Source organism: Bombus terrestris, chromosome 7, assembly GCF_910591885.1.
Source record: "Bombus terrestris chromosome 7, iyBomTerr1.2, whole genome shotgun sequence".
NCBI lineage: Eukaryota > Metazoa > Arthropoda > Insecta > Hymenoptera > Apidae > Bombus > Bombus terrestris.
In genome coordinates this window covers 3,686,003-3,705,303 of record NC_063275.1, presented here as the reverse complement: position 1 = coordinate 3,705,303, position 19,301 = coordinate 3,686,003, and the positions used below count along the sequence as shown (strand labels likewise).

Below are 19,301 nucleotides of genomic sequence, written 5' to 3'. Positions count from 1 at the left end.
TCCAGACAACGATATTTTTGTAGTAACTGTTTGACCAGGAATTTTACGGAATTAACTCGTAATTTGAATTGCCAATGGCTTATGCAAGCAAAATTTATATAATAAAATTAAGAAAACTTATCCTGGAAGGATAAGTTCGAGCAAATCGCCAAGGTTCACCTGGAAATTTGTATTATTATATCCAATGTTATATTAGGATCAGTTTCTATGAAAGATTTATATTACATTATTTGCAATCCGGAATTATTTTATTCCCATTTACTTGTAATTACAAAATTATAGAAGCTTGCGACGAACAAATGGTCCGACCAAGAAGATAATAGATATTTGGTACTTTGAAACAAGCTATAGTAGCGGAGAACAGGGTGTTCCGGGACCGTTGTACCTACAGGAATAATCGACGTGAATTCCGTAAAAGTCGCGTCAGGTCGGCCAGTTACATAGAAACGTAATGTTGTACGTGCGGCTTGAGGCTCGCCTCGCCGCGAGGGGGTTAAAGGTCGGACTCGAACGAACAGGGGAGACCCGATACGTGCACAAAGACACGCACGAATGCGTGAGGACACACCCACTTTAATACGTACCGGAATGCATTCGCATTTGATGCAGTACATGACTCCGAAGGGCGGGCCCAAATCCGCGAACCAGGTGGAGCCCAGTTCCCGTATCTGCTTGCCGAACGTACATTCTGCAACAAAGAGGCATTTGAATTGGCTTGGTGAATTTGTGGCTCCTCTTTTCTTTTTCCCGTTTTCTTCGATGCAACAGCGGCTGGTATATGTACGACTTAGGCGAATGAAAAATGACTAGGCGGAAATATTTGAAAGCGAACAGAAAGTGGAGATCGTGGATAGGAGAGGAAAAGAGGGCGTTGCAGAGGAGAAAGGTTTACGAATAAATATTCCATACTGTTTAACTGTACTATTTGACTGGAAGAAAAATTCATGATCGTCGATTGTAAATTGCACGTTTATATTTCATGTTCTTTCCATAGTTTCTGATCAACGAGATCGAAACTTAATTCAAGAGATGCGAAGGCACTTTGAGCAAAGTACCGAAGAAACGGATCAACTATTTTATAAACTATGTATAAAACGTGATACGAACGTAAGAAAATTAATGCACTCGTTATTTAAGTTTCCATTGCGAAAGAAGGAAATCGTGTATCGCTTAAGTTATACGTAATACGACCACATAATCCCTTTACATTCCAGAATGGGATAAAAGTGAAATCGCGGAATGAATGGAGGACTCTTTCCGGCTGGGGTACGCTAATCGCCAGTCTCTGAATCATCACCGTGCTCGAAGAAGGAGCAAACGTTCCTTGGTCGCCGCTTAAAAATCGCCGAGACGACGATGAGACGGTGCGTAAAAGAAGAAAGCGACGGGGCGAGAGAGAGAGAGAGAGAAAGGAAAGCGGCAGAAGGCGATCTGAAAGAAGGAAAAAGAAAGCGAGCACCATTCTCGCAAGGCCGTTGCCTCGTTTAACAGTGACGTGGATTCACCTTCTTCCGCTAAGATAAAAAGAAACCGAGGGAAAAGTCAGCTAGGTCCGTGTATGACTGTTAACCGCAACGACGTCCTTTTCTTTTTCAGCGTAAAAATAAATACTCGACCGTGCCCGCGCCGAAAATAACCTGCACTCTTTCTGTCGGATTATGCGACTTATCGCCGCTTCTAAGAAACCGCTTCCATCCCCTCCATCGAGCGTATCACGCGCCCGGTAACCGAGCGATTCGTGCGCGTTACACCTCAACACGAAGAAGTTTCTCGAGACCGGAATACAGCAATCGCTTTATGGGAAGCGTGGCGCCGCCTCGCGTGCTACGCATCACGTGACGGCCAGTGGATAAGCAGCCATCCCTGCACATCGAATCGATGGTTTTCGATATTTTGTTGATATTTTATATCAAGGTGAATCGCAAATGCAACTCGCTATTACGAGTCAAGAACCATAACAAAATAGATCATAATTGAGTTGTCATAAGAAGATGAAGGTTAGCGGATCATTTATTAAATAATAACGGGAAGAATTCCAACTATCCGATACAGTCTACTCTAACGATCAACAGACGAGAATGCGTCTAAAGCCAAAAATAAAACGTAATAGATTATACGCTGATCAACTGAAGTCCGTGGAATTCTTCAGCAGCGTACCAACGAACCTATTAGCCGAGCAACGGTACAAATCACGGTTGAATCCATCCAGAAGTTCGATACGATGCAAGCGTCGCGACGCTACACGTTTCAACGAACGGGGAAACGAAAGGAGATCGGGTCTCTTTGGATTCGTCCAGTCGTTCCGTTTGCTTCAAATGTGCGCACATTCGACAGAGAAAGAGAGGAAGAAAGATACACAGTAAGGCTCGTTGCGCGAGGTCGTTGCACCGTGTGTACTAAGTCGTTCTAAGCGCATGGTCGGTCCTAAGCAACCAGGAGAGTCCGAGAGAAGAGAGCCTCAATACGCCACCGCATCGCAAATATGCGAGTCCAGTGCTACCTCGCCCTTTATGCGGCCGTGTTCGTATGTCATCGATACTGTTCGGTTCATCGTTCAATTCATCCCAGGTATAACTCCTTTCTCTTCGTTTTATGTGTATGCGCCGGCCTTTATCGTCGATTGCAACAAACAGGCCTTTGTATACCAAAGGATTTTTACAATACAGAGAACTATGAAGGCACAACTATGAAGAACTATGGTTTACGAGGTTAAAGAAAAAATATAGATCAGAATCGTTACATTCGCGAACGTATTAATGGCCTGAATACAGGATATGGCGAGAAACACACAGTGTTGCCAACAAAATCAACGAATTCCGTCCATTTCATCCGGCTCGATTTCCTTCCTTCGTTTAACACGAGACACGCCAGTAAACCGAATAAATCACTCGAGTATCGAGGACAAAGCCAGAGAACGAATTAATCCCGCCACTGCGCTATGAGGGACATCGAAATCAGAGGAAAGCTTCAGGGAGAACCGTTGCCGTGTTGGCGCACCGCGCGTGCACGGTCGACGCTCTTTATCGTTTCGATCTGACATTCTCCTAATGGACCTCTTCTCTTTCTCGGCTCGCGCCCTCTTAACGCCCGTTTCTCTAGAATTCGTAACGCGATACGTAGCGCGAAACGCGCCGATAAGTCGTTTCACAGGGAACATAAAAATTACCCATTTAATAATATTGTCAGATTTTTACAATAGACTTTACTCTTTCTATACTAATTGTCTTTATATATATACAAATTTTTATAGAAATTTCTCTTTTCTTTATTATTTGAAGTTGCAACGCTATAGAAATACTCCATTGCCGTTACCACATAAGTCTAAGCTCATGGGAAGGAATGTAACAACGATAGGGTGGGAGCATAGGCGTCAAATCTCGCTAAACGTTTAATCTATTATTGGAAGGATGAGAATAGGACGTCGTAGCGGAGTGGACGACGCGATGGACGACGGAGTATAGAGTCGGCCGATGCTAATTTGGCCCATATACTAACGTTTCATAGACCGTTAACTCCGTTGCTGTAACTTATGAACTGTGAAATTTTGTGCGCTTTATCTCGAGCCAGTGAGCCGACCGTGCTTGGCGCAGCAGCAGCTTCCTTGGCCATTTCGCGGAACACTAAACGCGCCCTCTCGGTGAACCAATCAGAAATTCAATGGCCTGCCCCATGGTGGCGTTCCGCTGTTTTTCCTTGTACATGCATAATAGCGCTTTTGTGACCGTCCCGCGGTCTTAACACGTAACAAAATTAAGGATGCTAGCGAAGAACAGCCGCGTAGAGGGCGTTCACGCGAATTACCGAGACATTTGCATAAATGGATTAGCATAAATTAAACCGAATGGAAAAGCGTCGAGGCTGCGTCCGTAAATTGGCCGCGATTTGCATAAACGGAGAAGGCCTTCTCGCGTAACGCGTTCCTCTCTTCCCCTTTCGGTTCGCAGAAAAATCGTACGGACACGACACGACGAAAGTCGACGAGTGCAGTCGTAAAAAAGGAGCAGCCACTCAAACGGCGTATAACACTACTACGACGACAACCAGGGCCATCCTGAGAGCCGACGACGTAATACGGCGTTTGGGTTGAGACACGTAATGAAAACAGGCGTCCTCAAACGGTTGAGTGTCGGCCGTTTCGAGCAGCGCAAAAACAGGAGGAGACGCTCTTGCTGGCGACACCAGTTACGACGTCGTGTTTAAGACGGGTTCGTGTAAATTCACTTCCACTCCGGTAGAGGGGCACCAAACGGTTGCTATCGTTCGGTAATACTAATATTGACTTAAGGTGAAGATACACACAAAACATTTGTTGCATTATGATCCGTGTATGTATATAGCTGTTTAGTTTGAGAAATCTAGGGGAAAAAGAGGAATTAGTAATGTGTACAAGGTCGTTATTAATTATTGACTTTTGATATTAGATCTAATTATGTAAAAAGATCTTTAAGATATGCTTAATATTTTTTCAGTCATCATCTCCTACAATGTAATAATGTTTGAAGAAACTGAAGCATTTATAGGATAATTATAGTAGTTTTCACCAAATTATAGAATCTTTATCTTATATTTTTGATTTATGTAATGATCTTCTATATGTGTGGTATCTATTATACGAACATATTCTTTGTGCCTTGCATCTTCCAATAATATGCTACGTTTATGTAACTATTATTAATTATTGCGTGGTCCCTTATAGGTTACTGCAAGGTCAATATTAATTACCGTTTTTAGATCAAAGATGGCGTTATTACACATTCGAATGAACCAAGGCAAGTAATTTTAGTCACAGGATAATTTGGTGTATTTAAAGTTCGAGCATCATACGTTGACGATTCATTCCTTCTAGCTTTAACTTTCAGCGAATCTCATCAAGAATTCTAGGAAGACTGTTTCTGCCACTATTCTGAGCCACGTAGTCAGTCTAGGATAACGATGAACGCGTGGCGCTTCTAACTGAGGAGTTCGATGAACCGCGATGAATCCTCAACCGGGATTCATTTGGGAAAAATACGACAGGATAGACTACTGTTAATCCTAAAATATCTAAGGCGTCGACCGTTGACTCGGCCTGTCCAATGTCGGAAGATTGGACACGTTACCCCGACTTTTGCTTCTACAAAACCGTTCTTGCCCGCAAAACGTCGTTAAAGCCAGACCGATGACTATCTTACGTACGACGAAAGAAGCTTGCTCCAAATTCTCCACGGTAAAACATTTACCCTGACTTTATTCCTCCTGCTATTCAATAAACTGAACGAGAATATGGACGCCAAGAAAGTTATAAGAAAACTTGCCAACAAATCCACACGTGCTTCTTTCCTTTTCCAACTTTTTGCCTGCGCGCGAAATTCGAATCGCGATCAGGGACACGTTTCAGTTTCGGGGACGATAAACCGTCGACACGCGAGGTGTAACACGCCTCGACCGCGATATTAATTTCGTCTGAGACTAGGTTACATAAATTCACGATATAAACTCTGCCGTTCGAGAAACGAATCCACAAACATAACTCGTAAATGTGCGCCCTCATTGGCGTTCTTGTAAAGTTTGTCATCTATTTACATATTGTTAACAAACACGTTCGCGAGCTTTTTTGCGAGCTTACTATCCGCGAGAAAATTGTAGAGTGATCATAAAATGTTTGAAAATAATAACCGTCCTGGTATTCTTCGTACTAATTTTTTTATTCTTACTGATTGTATTATATTCAATGAAACAAATCGTTTCTCAGTTGGTAAATTAACATAATTTTATAAAAAAATTATTACAAACACCCCATACAATTTTTAATTTTCTTCTTCATACTAAATTCATATACTGTTGGAATTTTAAGTTTATTAAATGAATATTATGTTGTAGCAACAAAATCTACGATTGTAATAATACCATAATTCCATGGTACAACAATAAGGTGACTAGAATAAGACGCTACAAAGTCACGCGCATTCTCAGTATCGGCCCAAATTCGTGCTAGCATCTTAACACAGTTGCACAGTTCTTCACGCGGAACAGGATATTTAAACCTGCATTCGGCCCACTATCTTTATATCCATCAAACCGCCCTCTAGGCAGTTTTGTAACAACGCTATGAGTACGTCCTCGCTCGCTAAAATAAATAACGTTCTCCACTGGCGACGGATAAAAAAGGAGTAGAAAAAGAAACGACGCGATAGCCGGGTGAGTGAACGACAAACACATGCCACTTTCTTTTCTTGCTTTTTCCACTTTTCTCCATCTCGTTTCTTTTCCATGAATCTCGCGGCGTTACACTTACTTCCTGTCCCCCCTATTTCGCGATCCGCCACTTGTTCTCTTCTCCTCCCTCTTGCAACATTCGTTCAAACTCTGATTCTTTCTCGCTCTGTTACATAGGCGCTCTTACTCATCTCCATCTCGAGTTTCACATCACCTTTAGCATCGTATACGGTCTCACGTCACGTGACATTGCGATGCACCGAGCAGCATCGAGGTTATTTTATCTGAACGCGAACGTGCTTGTCTTGGTCGTGTGATTTCTAATGTTTCATTGCCGCACTAAACAATGCCATTGTTTCAGAATGAAAACAAAGCCCATAAAATTTCCAGAAAGGCAAATCGAATAAAGTTAACCGCACAAGCATTTAGGTGTTGTTAGAATCGACCTTAAGGCAGATTCTCAGTTTTACTGTCGTTTTTAATGCCCAGCGTTATGCCCAGCTACGAGATGATTTTTTGCCTGAATTTTAATTAACGAAGAAAGGTTAATTCATGGTAATAGGTTTTTAACACGATGACAACCGATATTAAGCAGCGTTTAGAAGTGGTTCATGGTGCCAAATCAGTAGACCACTACGCGACCGTCTTTAAAATGAAAATTTATGCACAACGAGGAACATGCGGGTAGTCTGGGATACCTGCTAAAGATAGATTTAGCTTTTTTGCTCTTCTTTGCTTCGCGACAGATGTTCGTAGAAGATCTATAAGGTCAGTTCGCACATAACGTGTGACGTCCGAGTTCGAAAATCAGGCGATCGCTTTAGTACACAAATCTGACGAACTCTAAATCCCCAAACATAGTCTATACGATAATTGAATTATCACCAAGTTAGGTGTGATCTCATTAACTCAGAAATGTGAAATTGGATTTGAAGTCGCGAGCCGAGTAAAAAATCACAAATGTATTGACGAACAGATGATTTAACAGATGTTGTGAAAAATAAAGAAGCGACTGAGATATCAATCTATATATAGCTTATCATACAATAAAATTGCAACCTAACCTAACATAAATCGCCATCATGCGACGAGAAACTAAATGAACCGGTAACCACGGGTGCAAAGGGAAAAGCTAGGAAAAATGAAACAGAACGATTGGATAACGATCGGATTGAGATTTTTCGTGGGCGAAGTCAAACGAAAATAAAACGATGTCTCGTCCTCGCGATTCCCGACGAGATCGTAACGACCACGCGAAGAAGAAAGAAAAAAAATAAGCAGCGGAAAAAACACGATAGAGGAAAGGAAGACGAGGGAGCAGACGAGGGAGGAAGTGTGGCGAAGCCAGGTGCCGTCGACATTGTTCTTACGCAACGCTGGCTGGCCGTGAAGCATCGTCTGGCCGAATATGAGGGCGCTATCTACATCTTCCGGTCCGGCCCGATCCTTGAGGGCCACTTTCTCATAGGTTGGTCTCCTGACACTGCAAGTGGGCAGACACGTAGGCGACACACTCTCCTCGCGACTTCTCTTCGTCGACATCGACACATCGCGGTCGTCTCTCCTGCCGTGTCTCGCCACTACGTTATAAAACGGCGACGCTGTTGTACGGCCGTACCTGCTCTCCTGGCTACAGGTTTCACGTAGGTGTACGCCTACGTGCGCCTCGACCGAATATGTATCTCACCGAGTCCTCGATCAACATTAATATGCAGAGGAGTTAAAGTCGAGTACTCCTCGGCCTCAATCGAGCTGCACGCAAACGCATCTACGATCTGGTTGGCTGCAGGGAAATGAAGGAGTCAAGGATTTGCATGTTTTATTGCATGAATTATGGATAATTAGTCGTCCTAATTTCGTTTTAAAGAAACCAAGGGGAGAATTACCGAAGATCATTCTTACGACCGGGATATCTATATCGTTAAAATTAAAGGAGGTGAATGTGCATTTTTGCAAATTTGCATGTTTTTATTAAGGCTAAGGTAAATTTTCATATTCTTTAAGAAACCATATTTTTATACTAATAATCGACTGTTTTACCCTGAAAATATATGAAACGAAGTTTTGCTTTGCAAATATGAATTCTCATGTTAACTAGTAGAATGCGAATATTTATGCATTTATCAAGAATTTATACATCCAAAAATGTATCTAAAGAAAAGTTTTCGTTATATTTAATGGGTGAAAAATCTTCATTTAGATCTCATTTCTTTAATTACGTTCGCAAATATTTGACATTTACATAAATAGACACGCTAATACGCAATCAATTAATTAGACATTGACATGAGAATCAGCCTTAAGGTTACATAAAGATCTTAGAAATTTATTAAATTACGATAAAAGATTGCTACTCGAGTAATTAATATGTTTTTATAGGAATCATAATATCTGGTTCACCGTTTCGATCTGTATGAAAGAGGCGTAAATCTCTGGGCGAGTACGCATGTAGGCGAAACGCCCTCGCAACTTCACTTTTCCGGGGCGAGCGCCACCGGCAGCGTAGTACGAGGATCACGATGACGCTTCCCACACGTACTTTAGCTGTTTGCACGTAGCTACAAGTATTTCAAAAATACTCAGTCTGGGAACAAAACACAACATACACCTACGTCGGTTCTAAACAGCGATTTCAGCAATTTTCTTCGGTCGTCAAAAAATATAATGAAATATAAATGGCCGGACGTGACTCGAATTAAAAGGAATTACGCAATTCAGGCTTGAATACCCACATGGCTAAAATTAGATGTCACTATAGAATTTGCAGGATTGGTGAAAAAAACAGAGACCGCGCCTTTATCGGCAATCGAGCCCAGACTTTCATGTTTCTATGTATTCAATGGTATTTCCAATCACACCATTACTGCAACAGAATTTTATATGACTTTTGTCGCCACATAAACTTGCTTAATAGAATTTAGATATGTCATAGAACGAAACTAACGAATTCTGAATTTTGTTCTTTTCGATTTTTATAATCTTTTCGTGAATGTAGTTATAGAAAATATATCGAAATAATATAGAATATAACGAAAAGTGAATATAGAAAAAATAAAGAATTTAAATAAATTGGGTTAGTTTGTCTAGATATTAGTAACACACATTACCAAACACAATATCATGGCAGTTCTCAACAGATTGCGAAAAGGTTAGATTATAAGTATTTTCAGTCACGTGACTCGAAACACGTCCCACATTATCCACCAAACTGAGCACGGACTCCGTCAATGCTTCCACACGCGCATTTCTATATCTCCTAAAATAGATCTGGTGAGAGAACAGGAGTGTTACAGGTTGATAAGCGAACGATGTTTTACTGCCGTGAGGGCATATAACAATGCCGCTTTGTTCGTACCGCGCCGACGCCGACTTAAAGCCGGTGTTTTCTACTGATACAGAATAAATTTATCCATTGGTCGGCGACATAGTTGACCGGCCGACTACAACAGTGACCTCTAGAGTCACGTGATCCGTGAAATTCCTAATAACCTATATATATATATATAAATAAAAATTTACGTCCTCTACTACGAATAACAAAATATTTGAAATTTCATGGCACAAGAAAACAAAGTTTCAAATTACAAGAAGAAGAAAATTATAATCTCAATTTTCAATTTCACGTTCATCCCTGTTTAAAATATCTTCGATGTTTCTTCTAACCATCAACGTAGGTGGTAGAACAACAAGGAAAGATCAAAGCTGTAGGTGATCCTATCTGCCGGCGGCTTTAGAAGCACAATTAATCTCTTTCGGTGCGCGTGAAGGGAAACGCCGACGAGTAACGTGAAAGGTCGAGAGTTCCCCGCCAGCCAGTGACCCTGCGGTATTTTTCTTTTTGAAATAACTTTAAAACACAAATATAAGTTTTTCCCACATGATTAAATGATGTCATAAGGAGACATCGAAGACGATAAGCAAAAGAAGCGTGAAATTCCAATTAGAGGCACTGAAGTGTGCAAAAATATGTCACCAAGTCACTGATGCGCCCTTCATCATGGACGATATAAGAACCGGGCGCGAGGCGACAGAAATATGTATTGCTAGTCGATCGTAGCAGGCCGTGCCGAACAGTTCCAGCGCAGCGCAAGAACGGGAATGTTAATGCCGCATCAAGAGTTATGATAAATGGTGTGATTTTGCAAGGGGCGCGCGAAGAAATATGTTACTGTCGCTCCACAGACGTAGAAGAAATAGCTCTTAATAGTGTAGAGACGTGGTTTGATCGGTACGCAATGTGTACGATTCTATATTAATAACATGGACATAAAAAATTAAAGTAAGTCTTAGTAAGATAAGATATTTATCAGATTTTTATATTTGCTTTACAGTGCGGTAATTTTTAAAACATTCTTATTATTTGTCTGACAGTAGGATTCAAAATGAGATTTAAGATAGAATTCCGCTGAGTGACATACAACTAAGTCGAGTATACCTAACTTAATGTCCTTTATTACGTGATTTTATGTGTGATTCTGTATGCAATTCTTTACGAAATTTTTCGGTCATGTAGTGCATTTCTATTCTAATTTCTATTCTCATTCTGTGTCATTGGAAATTAAAAAAATAATGTTATAGTACTGGAATGAAAAGAGTTATGAAACTTCAATTATAGGTTAAGACTGAAAATCCTTATGCATGATTTATTAGAGGTCAGTAGACAGTGTCAACGATAACACTGTTCCTATTCAGCGGAAGATCGCCACACGACACGCTATACCCGCTGAGAAGCTACAAACGAGTCAATGATCTCTCTAACCACTTCCCGTAAACAAACAGTTCGGCGCACGCCATGCGACGCGCAGAGGTCGAAACGCATCAGGCGCTCATAGGTTGCGTACACACTAAACAAGAACGGATCATACCAACCTACGATTCATTTGGTCGGGCTAAGATATCCAACTTACTTATTACAATGAAAGTACAAATACGAAAAGCAACGAGACTGGAAAACAAACGTATGTGAAAAGACAGATTTTGACTGCACCAGCATACAAAAATTGGGGAATTAACCGCAACATATAAAAAAATTCGGGCGAAGAATGGAAACGTAGGATAAAAAGAGAAAGAAAGAGGGGAATAAGAAAGGACGAATGAAGGAAAGACGAAGAAGACGAAAAAAGGCAAAACGCGAAGACTCCCTCTCCTCGCTTCTCTTTCCTGGCCGTACGCTGTCGTCGAGACGGCAACTGGCGATGCAATGTCGAGTGCCGAGTGCTATATATAGGTGGCCCTGAGTGTGCAAAAATCACCCTACAAAAATCTGGATCAAGGGGCCATTCACCAACTACGCCAAGCATTACGCGGTGTCTGGTGTATCCTAGAGCACGCCAAAGCGCCTTCAACAGACGTCGTCCAGATCGACGTCGCCGTCGTCGTCGACGTCGTCATCGTTTGTCCCTGATACATACATCAGAATGTTGCGTGCGGGCATTCTTACATCCATATATAGTAAAAGCCGAATCAAATTCTGTACCGTCGCTGTCTGCCAATGCTGTCGTTCCCCTGCCACTTGTTCGGCGCTCGAAAGATACATTAAGATGATCGTTAACGCTGACTGTGCAGGTTTTATATTCGGGTCGCAAGCGTGGGATGTTTGATTGTCGATTTGCATGATCGTGGGTGCGGCTCGTATTAGATTTTACATTTACGATTTATTTTTATATTTCCTTCTCTCTTGCTCTATAATGTAATTAAATTTGTAATAGTCTTCAGATGAAAGTAGATCGCTAGAACGTTCTTGACACGTCCGATCGGTTGCTGAATCGCGATAAGCGTTAAGCTGCGCCCTCACTGGACCGATAACTAGAAATCTGTTGCTGATAATCCATATTTCTTGAAGGTATTACTGATATTTGTTGCTTATTGTTTCTCTAGGTTCCTCCACGCTCGCCAGTTACCAGTAATAAAATATGCTGTTTATTATATATTGTTGCTTCTATGAAGATACACCTTTAGGTTATGGCTACAGTATGTGCATATTTTAACGAACTGTCGTTCTAACGAATACATCGAAACAATTATATATAGATAGATAATATATAGATTCTTACGAATATATGGGTTATCAATTCTCAAATGTTTTATTCAAACGTTTTATAAACGGCAGTTAGTCAGAACACGCGTTATATCTATAGCATTAGATCAGTGCATGGTGATAATTGAAATTCGCGTGACTAGTGGCGCCAGAAACCTGCTAGAGATCGGGCGACGCGATAAGTCAGCCGGAGGCCAGCGTTCAGCCGACAGAAAAATCCTCGTGCGATATCCCTGCAAAGCAACTGAGCACAGGTTGCCCGAAAATGGTCAAACCTTTTCCAAGAGAAAAGAGGCAGGTCCGTTGTTATACTTCCTTACACGCGTAATTATGACCGTATTTGTCGTCACGACTGAGATCAGTCTTACCTATCTGCTCACTGATCATACTAACTCGTCTCCTCCTTTCACCTCCACCTCTGATCCCCCTACGCCGTATTACAACTCAACAGTTCCCCTATCATTTTTCCACGAGTCTCCACCCCTTTTTCCCTTATATTCATTTCCACCTCCGTTCTAGTTCCTTTTACGGACTTTCTCGTTTCTTTCCTCTTACTCTCGCCATCTTTCTCCCCTCCATGCTGCATCTACACTGACTGCTCCTGACTGTAACTGGCACTTCACCTTTCTCCAGTTTCCTTATTTTTCTATGGTTCTCTACCAATCATAGATATGATATTATAGTATGGTCATTTTAAGAAATACTTATGGAATAAATATGAATAAAGTATATAGTTTGCGCGTAAGCTCACATATACTTGTACGTATATGAGTACAGTTGAGAACTGCGTGAGTGAGATACATAATGTGTCATGTCGGTTTTCAATGATGGTTTTCCTAACGAACCGCGAAATTAAAAGATTCTCAGAGGCATCGCGACCATCGTGCACGATCACTCACCGTTACCACCCGCTCCACGCACAACTGTGAAGAGAAATCGAGCGGGAATCGTACGAAGAATCGGTGTGCGCGCGCAACTGCAGCGTTCTGCTGATCCTTGCGTGCTTCCAGAATTTCTAGCGCTCGAATAACTTAATCTCGAGGAGTGTCTCCGGTTTCATGGAAACGCAATCTTCCTAACCTAACACACTTACTTTATTCTACCAACCTAAGTTATTTATTGAGCCGTTGCGAATTGAAATTCTGTATAAGTCGAAAACTGAATTATTGAAAGTTTATTAGAATGCAAGATACCGTTGATCTATAGAGGTTAGGAATGATGTATAACAGATCAGTACAGGATAAACGTACTAACAAATATTATTCACATTTTATCTTACTCTGTTTATTTTTTAACCATACACTTGCTATTCATTCGAACCACCGTACTCGTTGCACCCACGCATCACATCGGCCGTGAATCACATCGATTCCGTGCATTCACACGCACACAGGATCGCGAACCTAACGTACGATATCCGGTGCTCGTCGCGTACATCGACGCTCGTCGTTCTCGCCCTCGTTCGCGGAATGAGACACGGCGAAATTTTAAATTCGCTCTCGCTTTCTCGCCGTCTTCTTCGAAATCCTCGCGATGAAAATATTTCCAGTAAACCAAAAAGAACAGCTATCGCTGTACTCGGCTGCGTGATAACTTTCAACTAGCTATCGGAGTTTCTCTCGTCCGAAAAAGAAAAGACGAAAAGAGAAAGAAGATAAAAAGATTCGTGAAAAAATAAACTTTTCTGTTTAGCGATACTTCATTTTGTTTCCACTGAAGGAAAATTTTGAATATTCTATTTTCAATTTGAAGAAACGAGTGCGTATATAAACGGATTTTCCTTGCAAAATCACTTTTTCCATTTTGCGTAAACTTGTGCACAATTCGCGAGAATACACGCTGATTCTTGTACATGTTGATTCACATGTACATACGTAGTTCAGGATCAGATCCAAATTACCTTTATTTAAACTATTTAAATTTAACATATCGCTACTAATAGATAGTACCGTTCTATTTTGACTCTCGAGGTTGTTACATATTTAAAACTTTCATAAACAATGCAAAACATAATTTTAAAGGAAGTGCATGTAAATTATAACTTGAAAACACAGACTCGATAAATCTCGTAATAATCTACATCACGATAGCGTAAGAGGCGAATGATGTGTATCGTGCGTGCGAATAACGCGTGCCAAATGGAAGGGGCCACGTAACCGGTCGGTGCACGACCAGAAACGATCTCGTAAAGAATACGACGATGCGGTAAGAAAGCGTTGAAACCATTCGTCAAGGGTCTCTCGCGTTTAGTCGAAACTTCGGTCGTCTGTCTCTCTCGATATGACCGAGCGCCATTGTAGAAGGGGCGAAGAGACAGGCAAAACGAAACGACCGCGAGAGGGCGACAAAAAACGATCAAACGAGTAATGTCGCTCGCGTAATTCACTGTTTCGCTCGACGGAGATCTGCGAGATCTGATGGAGATGAGAATGAGATAGAAAACAACGGTTGTATCGCCATATAGTGTTTTAAAATGTTTAATTACGAAAAAGTCATTCAACGCATAATTCATAGTTTGCAGATACAATATTAGATGAATTACTCAAACATCATGCGTTTGGAAATTGACCATTTGTGGCTGCATCTACTTGAAAGTGAAAGTGTCATCAAATTTTTGCAATCTTTTCATTGCAAAACTTAAATATGCAGCAGCTACGACGAGTATTTGTACAGATCCTTATTTTCCCTATATTCCATTTTTACTGTTCAGCAAATTTTTGCAGTCATATGAAAGTACTACTAAATGATGCAAAATTTAATATACTTGAAACTAATTAATTAGAATATATATGTAGATGCTATAATAAAGACAACATGCCGTACAAGTACTTTTTCTAACCGCTCTATGTCTCTTTCTCTACAAAATTCATGATACATAAAACAAATGACTGCATATTTTACATGTAGGAGAATTACAGAAGAAGAGTCATCGACCGTTGAATGTTATTCCTTAAGACAGTAGAGATGACTAACCTCCGTGTCCATTATTACCTGTGTACTTATTTAAATAATTTTCCTAGGTAAATAACATCCTAATTAGTGATACTTAAGAATATAGAAACTTAACGAAGCGAACAGTCGACCATACAAAATGATCAATATTATGATTATTGCAGCCGTTATCAAACAATGAGAAGATCATGGTAGAACAGAACGAGAAAACCACGGACACTATCGAAGTGTAAAGAGCTCTCGAAGACAGAAGAGGTAGAAGTATGGAACGAGACGAAAGAGGGAAGAGCGATACAGGGGAAGTGCAGGGAGCAACACGAAGATGCGTTTGAAGAGCAAGCGGCCGAAACAGAAGAGGGGCGAGGAAGGGGGCGCGGGTGATAGGGGAGAGTTGTTCGGTGTGCTGCCACACTCAGAATGGAGTCGAGTGCCAGAGAGTCGGTTGTCCGTGTATTTCAGGCGGCACGGGCCACTGCACTACCCCTACTACTTGTCGTACGTGCTATGTATATCGTACCTTTCATATAATGCACGCACCCGGAGACATGTTTTGTGGGACCCAATGGATAAATGCTCTGGCTTCTAGGCGCCGACACTCTGTTCTGGAATACTCGGCAGACACTAACGTATGTCCTCGGAATCCGCTTTTGAGCTTGCTATGAGGAACAAAGAAAAGGAAAAAGGAAGAAAGATGGAAGGAACGAGTAACGTGCTACACCGTAAAATTATTTCCAGCGAAGCGCCGATCATGATAACTGATAAGGTTTGGGGAATGCAGCGGGAGAAGAAAACGACACCGATCTAGAATCTACTTTTCTGTAAGCGGAGATTTTTTTAAGGAGGTTTTATATTTATCGTTACACAATATGGTTGTTGAGTTCTATCAAATATTTCTAAATGAAAATAGAATATACATATTTGATCGGTCAAAAAATTCTATGGCGCAAGTTGAAAAAGATTTAACCATAGAATTAGACTAAGACTCTTTGCTGTCTACACTTTTCTTGATAATGAATTTCTTTAAATAGCTTTTACCAAATTCTATGATATATAATTCATCGATCATGTCTTCTGAATAAAGAATTTTGTAAAGAATTTTGGAAAGACATCATATATATATTCAACACAGTTTGCCATAGTATAGAAAAAATGTATAATATTTAGACAGCATTTGCAACCTCGATCTCAACAATACGTACGTTGATAGATAGTAATTCTATTAAGTTAATACTATTAAGTCGTTAACGTTAACATACCGTTTCATGTATACAGGTTATATATACGTCAACTGTTGGTAGTTGCTACTCGCGAAGGCACCATTAACCCTTTCAGTGGACGCAATAGAGTGGTTACATTTCCGGAATGCCGAGGCTGTCTATCTTACCACGGAATTATTCCCGAATTACTTTCACAATTTATATACATAATAATTCTAATAACAACCTCGTTCCTCTCTCTTCGCTAATAGTAAGTTGAATGTATGCCAAGTTACAAATAATGAGTCCTTAAAAATATACTAACCTCTTCGATAATAAAAGCATACATTAATATCTTTCAGAAAAAGGAATGCGATATAATTAGGATGAATTTTCAATTATTCATTTTATATAAAACAATATCTAATCTTGGGAACAAGTTGCAACAGTGTGCACCTTAATTGACGTCATTCTGAGCATACGCACGCGAGCAGAAGCAGCCTCGAATTATAAGATAGATAGTAAATGTTATAAACACAATTCAGGATTCAAATTGAGTAATTTAATTAACGAAGAACCGGTGATTGTATTCTGTTAATGATTTCACGAATGCTTCAGATCTGAATCATCCGAACTCGTTCGTAGGTCGATCAGAGTGTGAACGCGCGACGATAAATGCAGGCCAATCGCGGTTGAAATTGAGCGATTCAATTAATGAGGAGCCGTGGAAAGAGCAGGAGCAAGGTCTACGAAGAAAAAGCTAACCGGACGGCGGAAGGAATAAATAGCACGGCAAGGAAAGCAAAACGAAGCGATAGAACGCCTGCCAGATGTACAAATCAAACGTGCGATCGGGAATTCTTCGTAATTTCTTGCAAACGCGAAGCCAGTTTCGTGACTCGAAAATTACTCGGTCGACGTTGCTTCATGTTCTCTTCCCTGAAATTAAACGCGCCTCGCACGTCATTAACGTTCTCTTGCATAATCAGAATTAATTATCGATTATTTGCCAATTTTGAGCCAAAGTCTTGTCTTTAATTATAACATCTGCTCTATGGTAATCGAAATGCACTATTTTATATCATAAATAATCTGTATTTAAAAAGTTCATTAAGACCAGTGTCTTTTGAACTTAGAAGTTGTACAATGCCTTCTCTAAAGTAATCTATCCTAACCTCAATCAGCTCTTTCACTCTCTGGAGTTGTGCATAAGCAACACTATAATTTAAAATATTATTAGCTAGTAAAACAATAAATGTATATATTTATGGTAAAACTGACGCCAATTTTACTGCATTATATATTCTTTGTAAAAAGATCAGAAGAGAAGTATTTCTGTTGATACATTAGTAAAAGGATTACCAACGTCGACTGGGACTTCGATTACCAACATCTTAATTTCAATCATTAATTACAATCTAAACTATCAAAAACAAGATTCGAACTTTATTATATGTACCATAAAGGCACCTTGCCACGCCTTTAAAATAATACACAAGAACAAAAGAAAAGTAGGTTAGGAAGTATGAAACGTAAAATGTCTGCATGCGTCAGAACTGACCTAACCTCCAACGCCTGAAGATTAACAACATCTGACTAAAACTTCAATTGTATCAATATTTTCATTTCAATTAATTTCAATAAATTACGATTCCAGAGCTAAGAAGAATTAAAATCAAGATTGTAGCGTTTCCATGTTTAGCATAAAGATACCGCAACCCCTGTAGAGGGTCCCCGTCGGGATTCAATCGTGTGTGCCATCACGTCGTGTACGTGCGCAGCGAAAAATTCAAAGACGCGGCACTCGGTCATTCACGCGACGGCACCACGACCGAGTCGAGGCAGAAAAGGAACGCGTCACGCAGGAGGCGGGAAATAGAGAAGTCACGAGCAGACAGAGAAAGAAGAGAGAGGCAGAGGCGCAGTTAGAAAGAGATGCCTCGACGACTCTTGGCCTCCCAGATGCGTAAAAGCGGGGCGCCGACTCGGGATTCCTCATAATTTCTTCCCCGTTGGGACGCAAACCGGCCTCGTCACTCATCGCGCTTTAAAGTCACTGTTAATACATACTCGCCTTCTCCTTTCCTCCGCGCACATCTGTCGCGCCACAGTTAAATAACTCGAATGATCGCGAAGGATTTAGCCGTCACGCGTTCCTCTCTCTTTATAGCGACTGTAAGAGGGCGCGCGCGCGCACACACACGAGAGACCACGAGTCAAGCGAACCAGGCGCGATGCATCGTCGCTGTGTGCAAAAAGTCGGAAAGACGAACGGATCGTTACTTCTCCTTTCCCCTTCTATGTTTTGTTTGTACTGTTGGGACCGATATACTCCATCGATACGTATCGATACCAACTTACGAATAAAATTGTCGACTCTGATCCTTTTCGCTAATTTTGAACATTAAATGCAATGAACTGAAAAGACATTGAATTTCTTAAGTTTTCGTTATTTCGTCAAAAAAGATCGGAGAGTCAGATGATCGAAACTGGGAGAGTCACTGAACTGCGTACGCACTTATCTCAAAAGCCTACTCCAGACTGATCGAAGACAGTCCGCAATTTTGTACATCTACGTCTGATTTGTCCATAGACATTGCCTCTTGTATAATCGACCAATATGTACATATACGTAGCTACTTATCTCTGGGTTTGTATTTTGTATCCCTTTATCTGCGGATTGTTCGCTGGGAACGTATGTAAATTGTCTGCGGGCAGTTGTCTGTTAGTGCAGACCAGACTAAACTTCATCAATATAATCGTGATAGTCGGATCTGATTACAGTGATAATGTCAATGTTTTAAGTTAAGTGTTAATGTTATAAGACACATTGTATATTTATACAATGTTTTTACAAATGTTCGTATACTTTCGTGAGCTTTTCGTCAGTAAATATCGAATTGTTTGAACATTACGGATAT

At 40.7% G+C, this 19,301-nt stretch overlaps 1 protein-coding gene and 2 long non-coding RNA genes across 13 annotated transcripts in view; 2 read left to right on the top strand and 1 right to left on the bottom strand.

Moving 5' to 3' along the window:
• The window catches only part of LOC100650440 (dorsal-ventral patterning protein Sog), a 100,750-nt gene that overhangs the window by 31,823 nt on the left and 49,626 nt on the right, over positions 1-19,301 (bottom strand). For all 9 annotated transcript variants that reach the window (XR_001098827.3, XM_012309976.3, XM_020863618.2 and 6 more), the window contains one exon: positions 585-688. Coding sequence is in view for 8 of the 9 variants with exons in the window: in XM_048407514.1 (XP_048263471.1) it covers positions 585-688 (104 nt within the window). In the remaining variant the exon portion in view is untranslated. The remainder of the gene's footprint in view (positions 1-584; positions 689-19,301) is intronic.
• Positions 686-9,140, top strand: LOC125385442. 3 transcript variants are annotated; one of them, XR_007224737.1, is made up of 4 exons: positions 686-886; positions 995-1,107; positions 1,215-8,131; positions 8,575-9,140. It is a non-coding gene; the product is annotated as an uncharacterized LOC125385442 (long non-coding RNA). The 3 variants fall into 3 exon arrangements; XR_007224735.1 differs by having other exon boundaries at positions 686-1,107; positions 1,215-4,205; positions 4,697-8,131; XR_007224736.1 differs by having other exon boundaries at positions 686-1,107.
• Positions 9,529-18,665, top strand: LOC125385443. The gene is made up of 6 exons (XR_007224738.1): positions 9,529-10,474; positions 15,140-15,252; positions 15,349-15,679; positions 15,771-16,002; positions 16,457-16,651; positions 16,743-18,665. It is a non-coding gene; the product is annotated as an uncharacterized LOC125385443 (long non-coding RNA).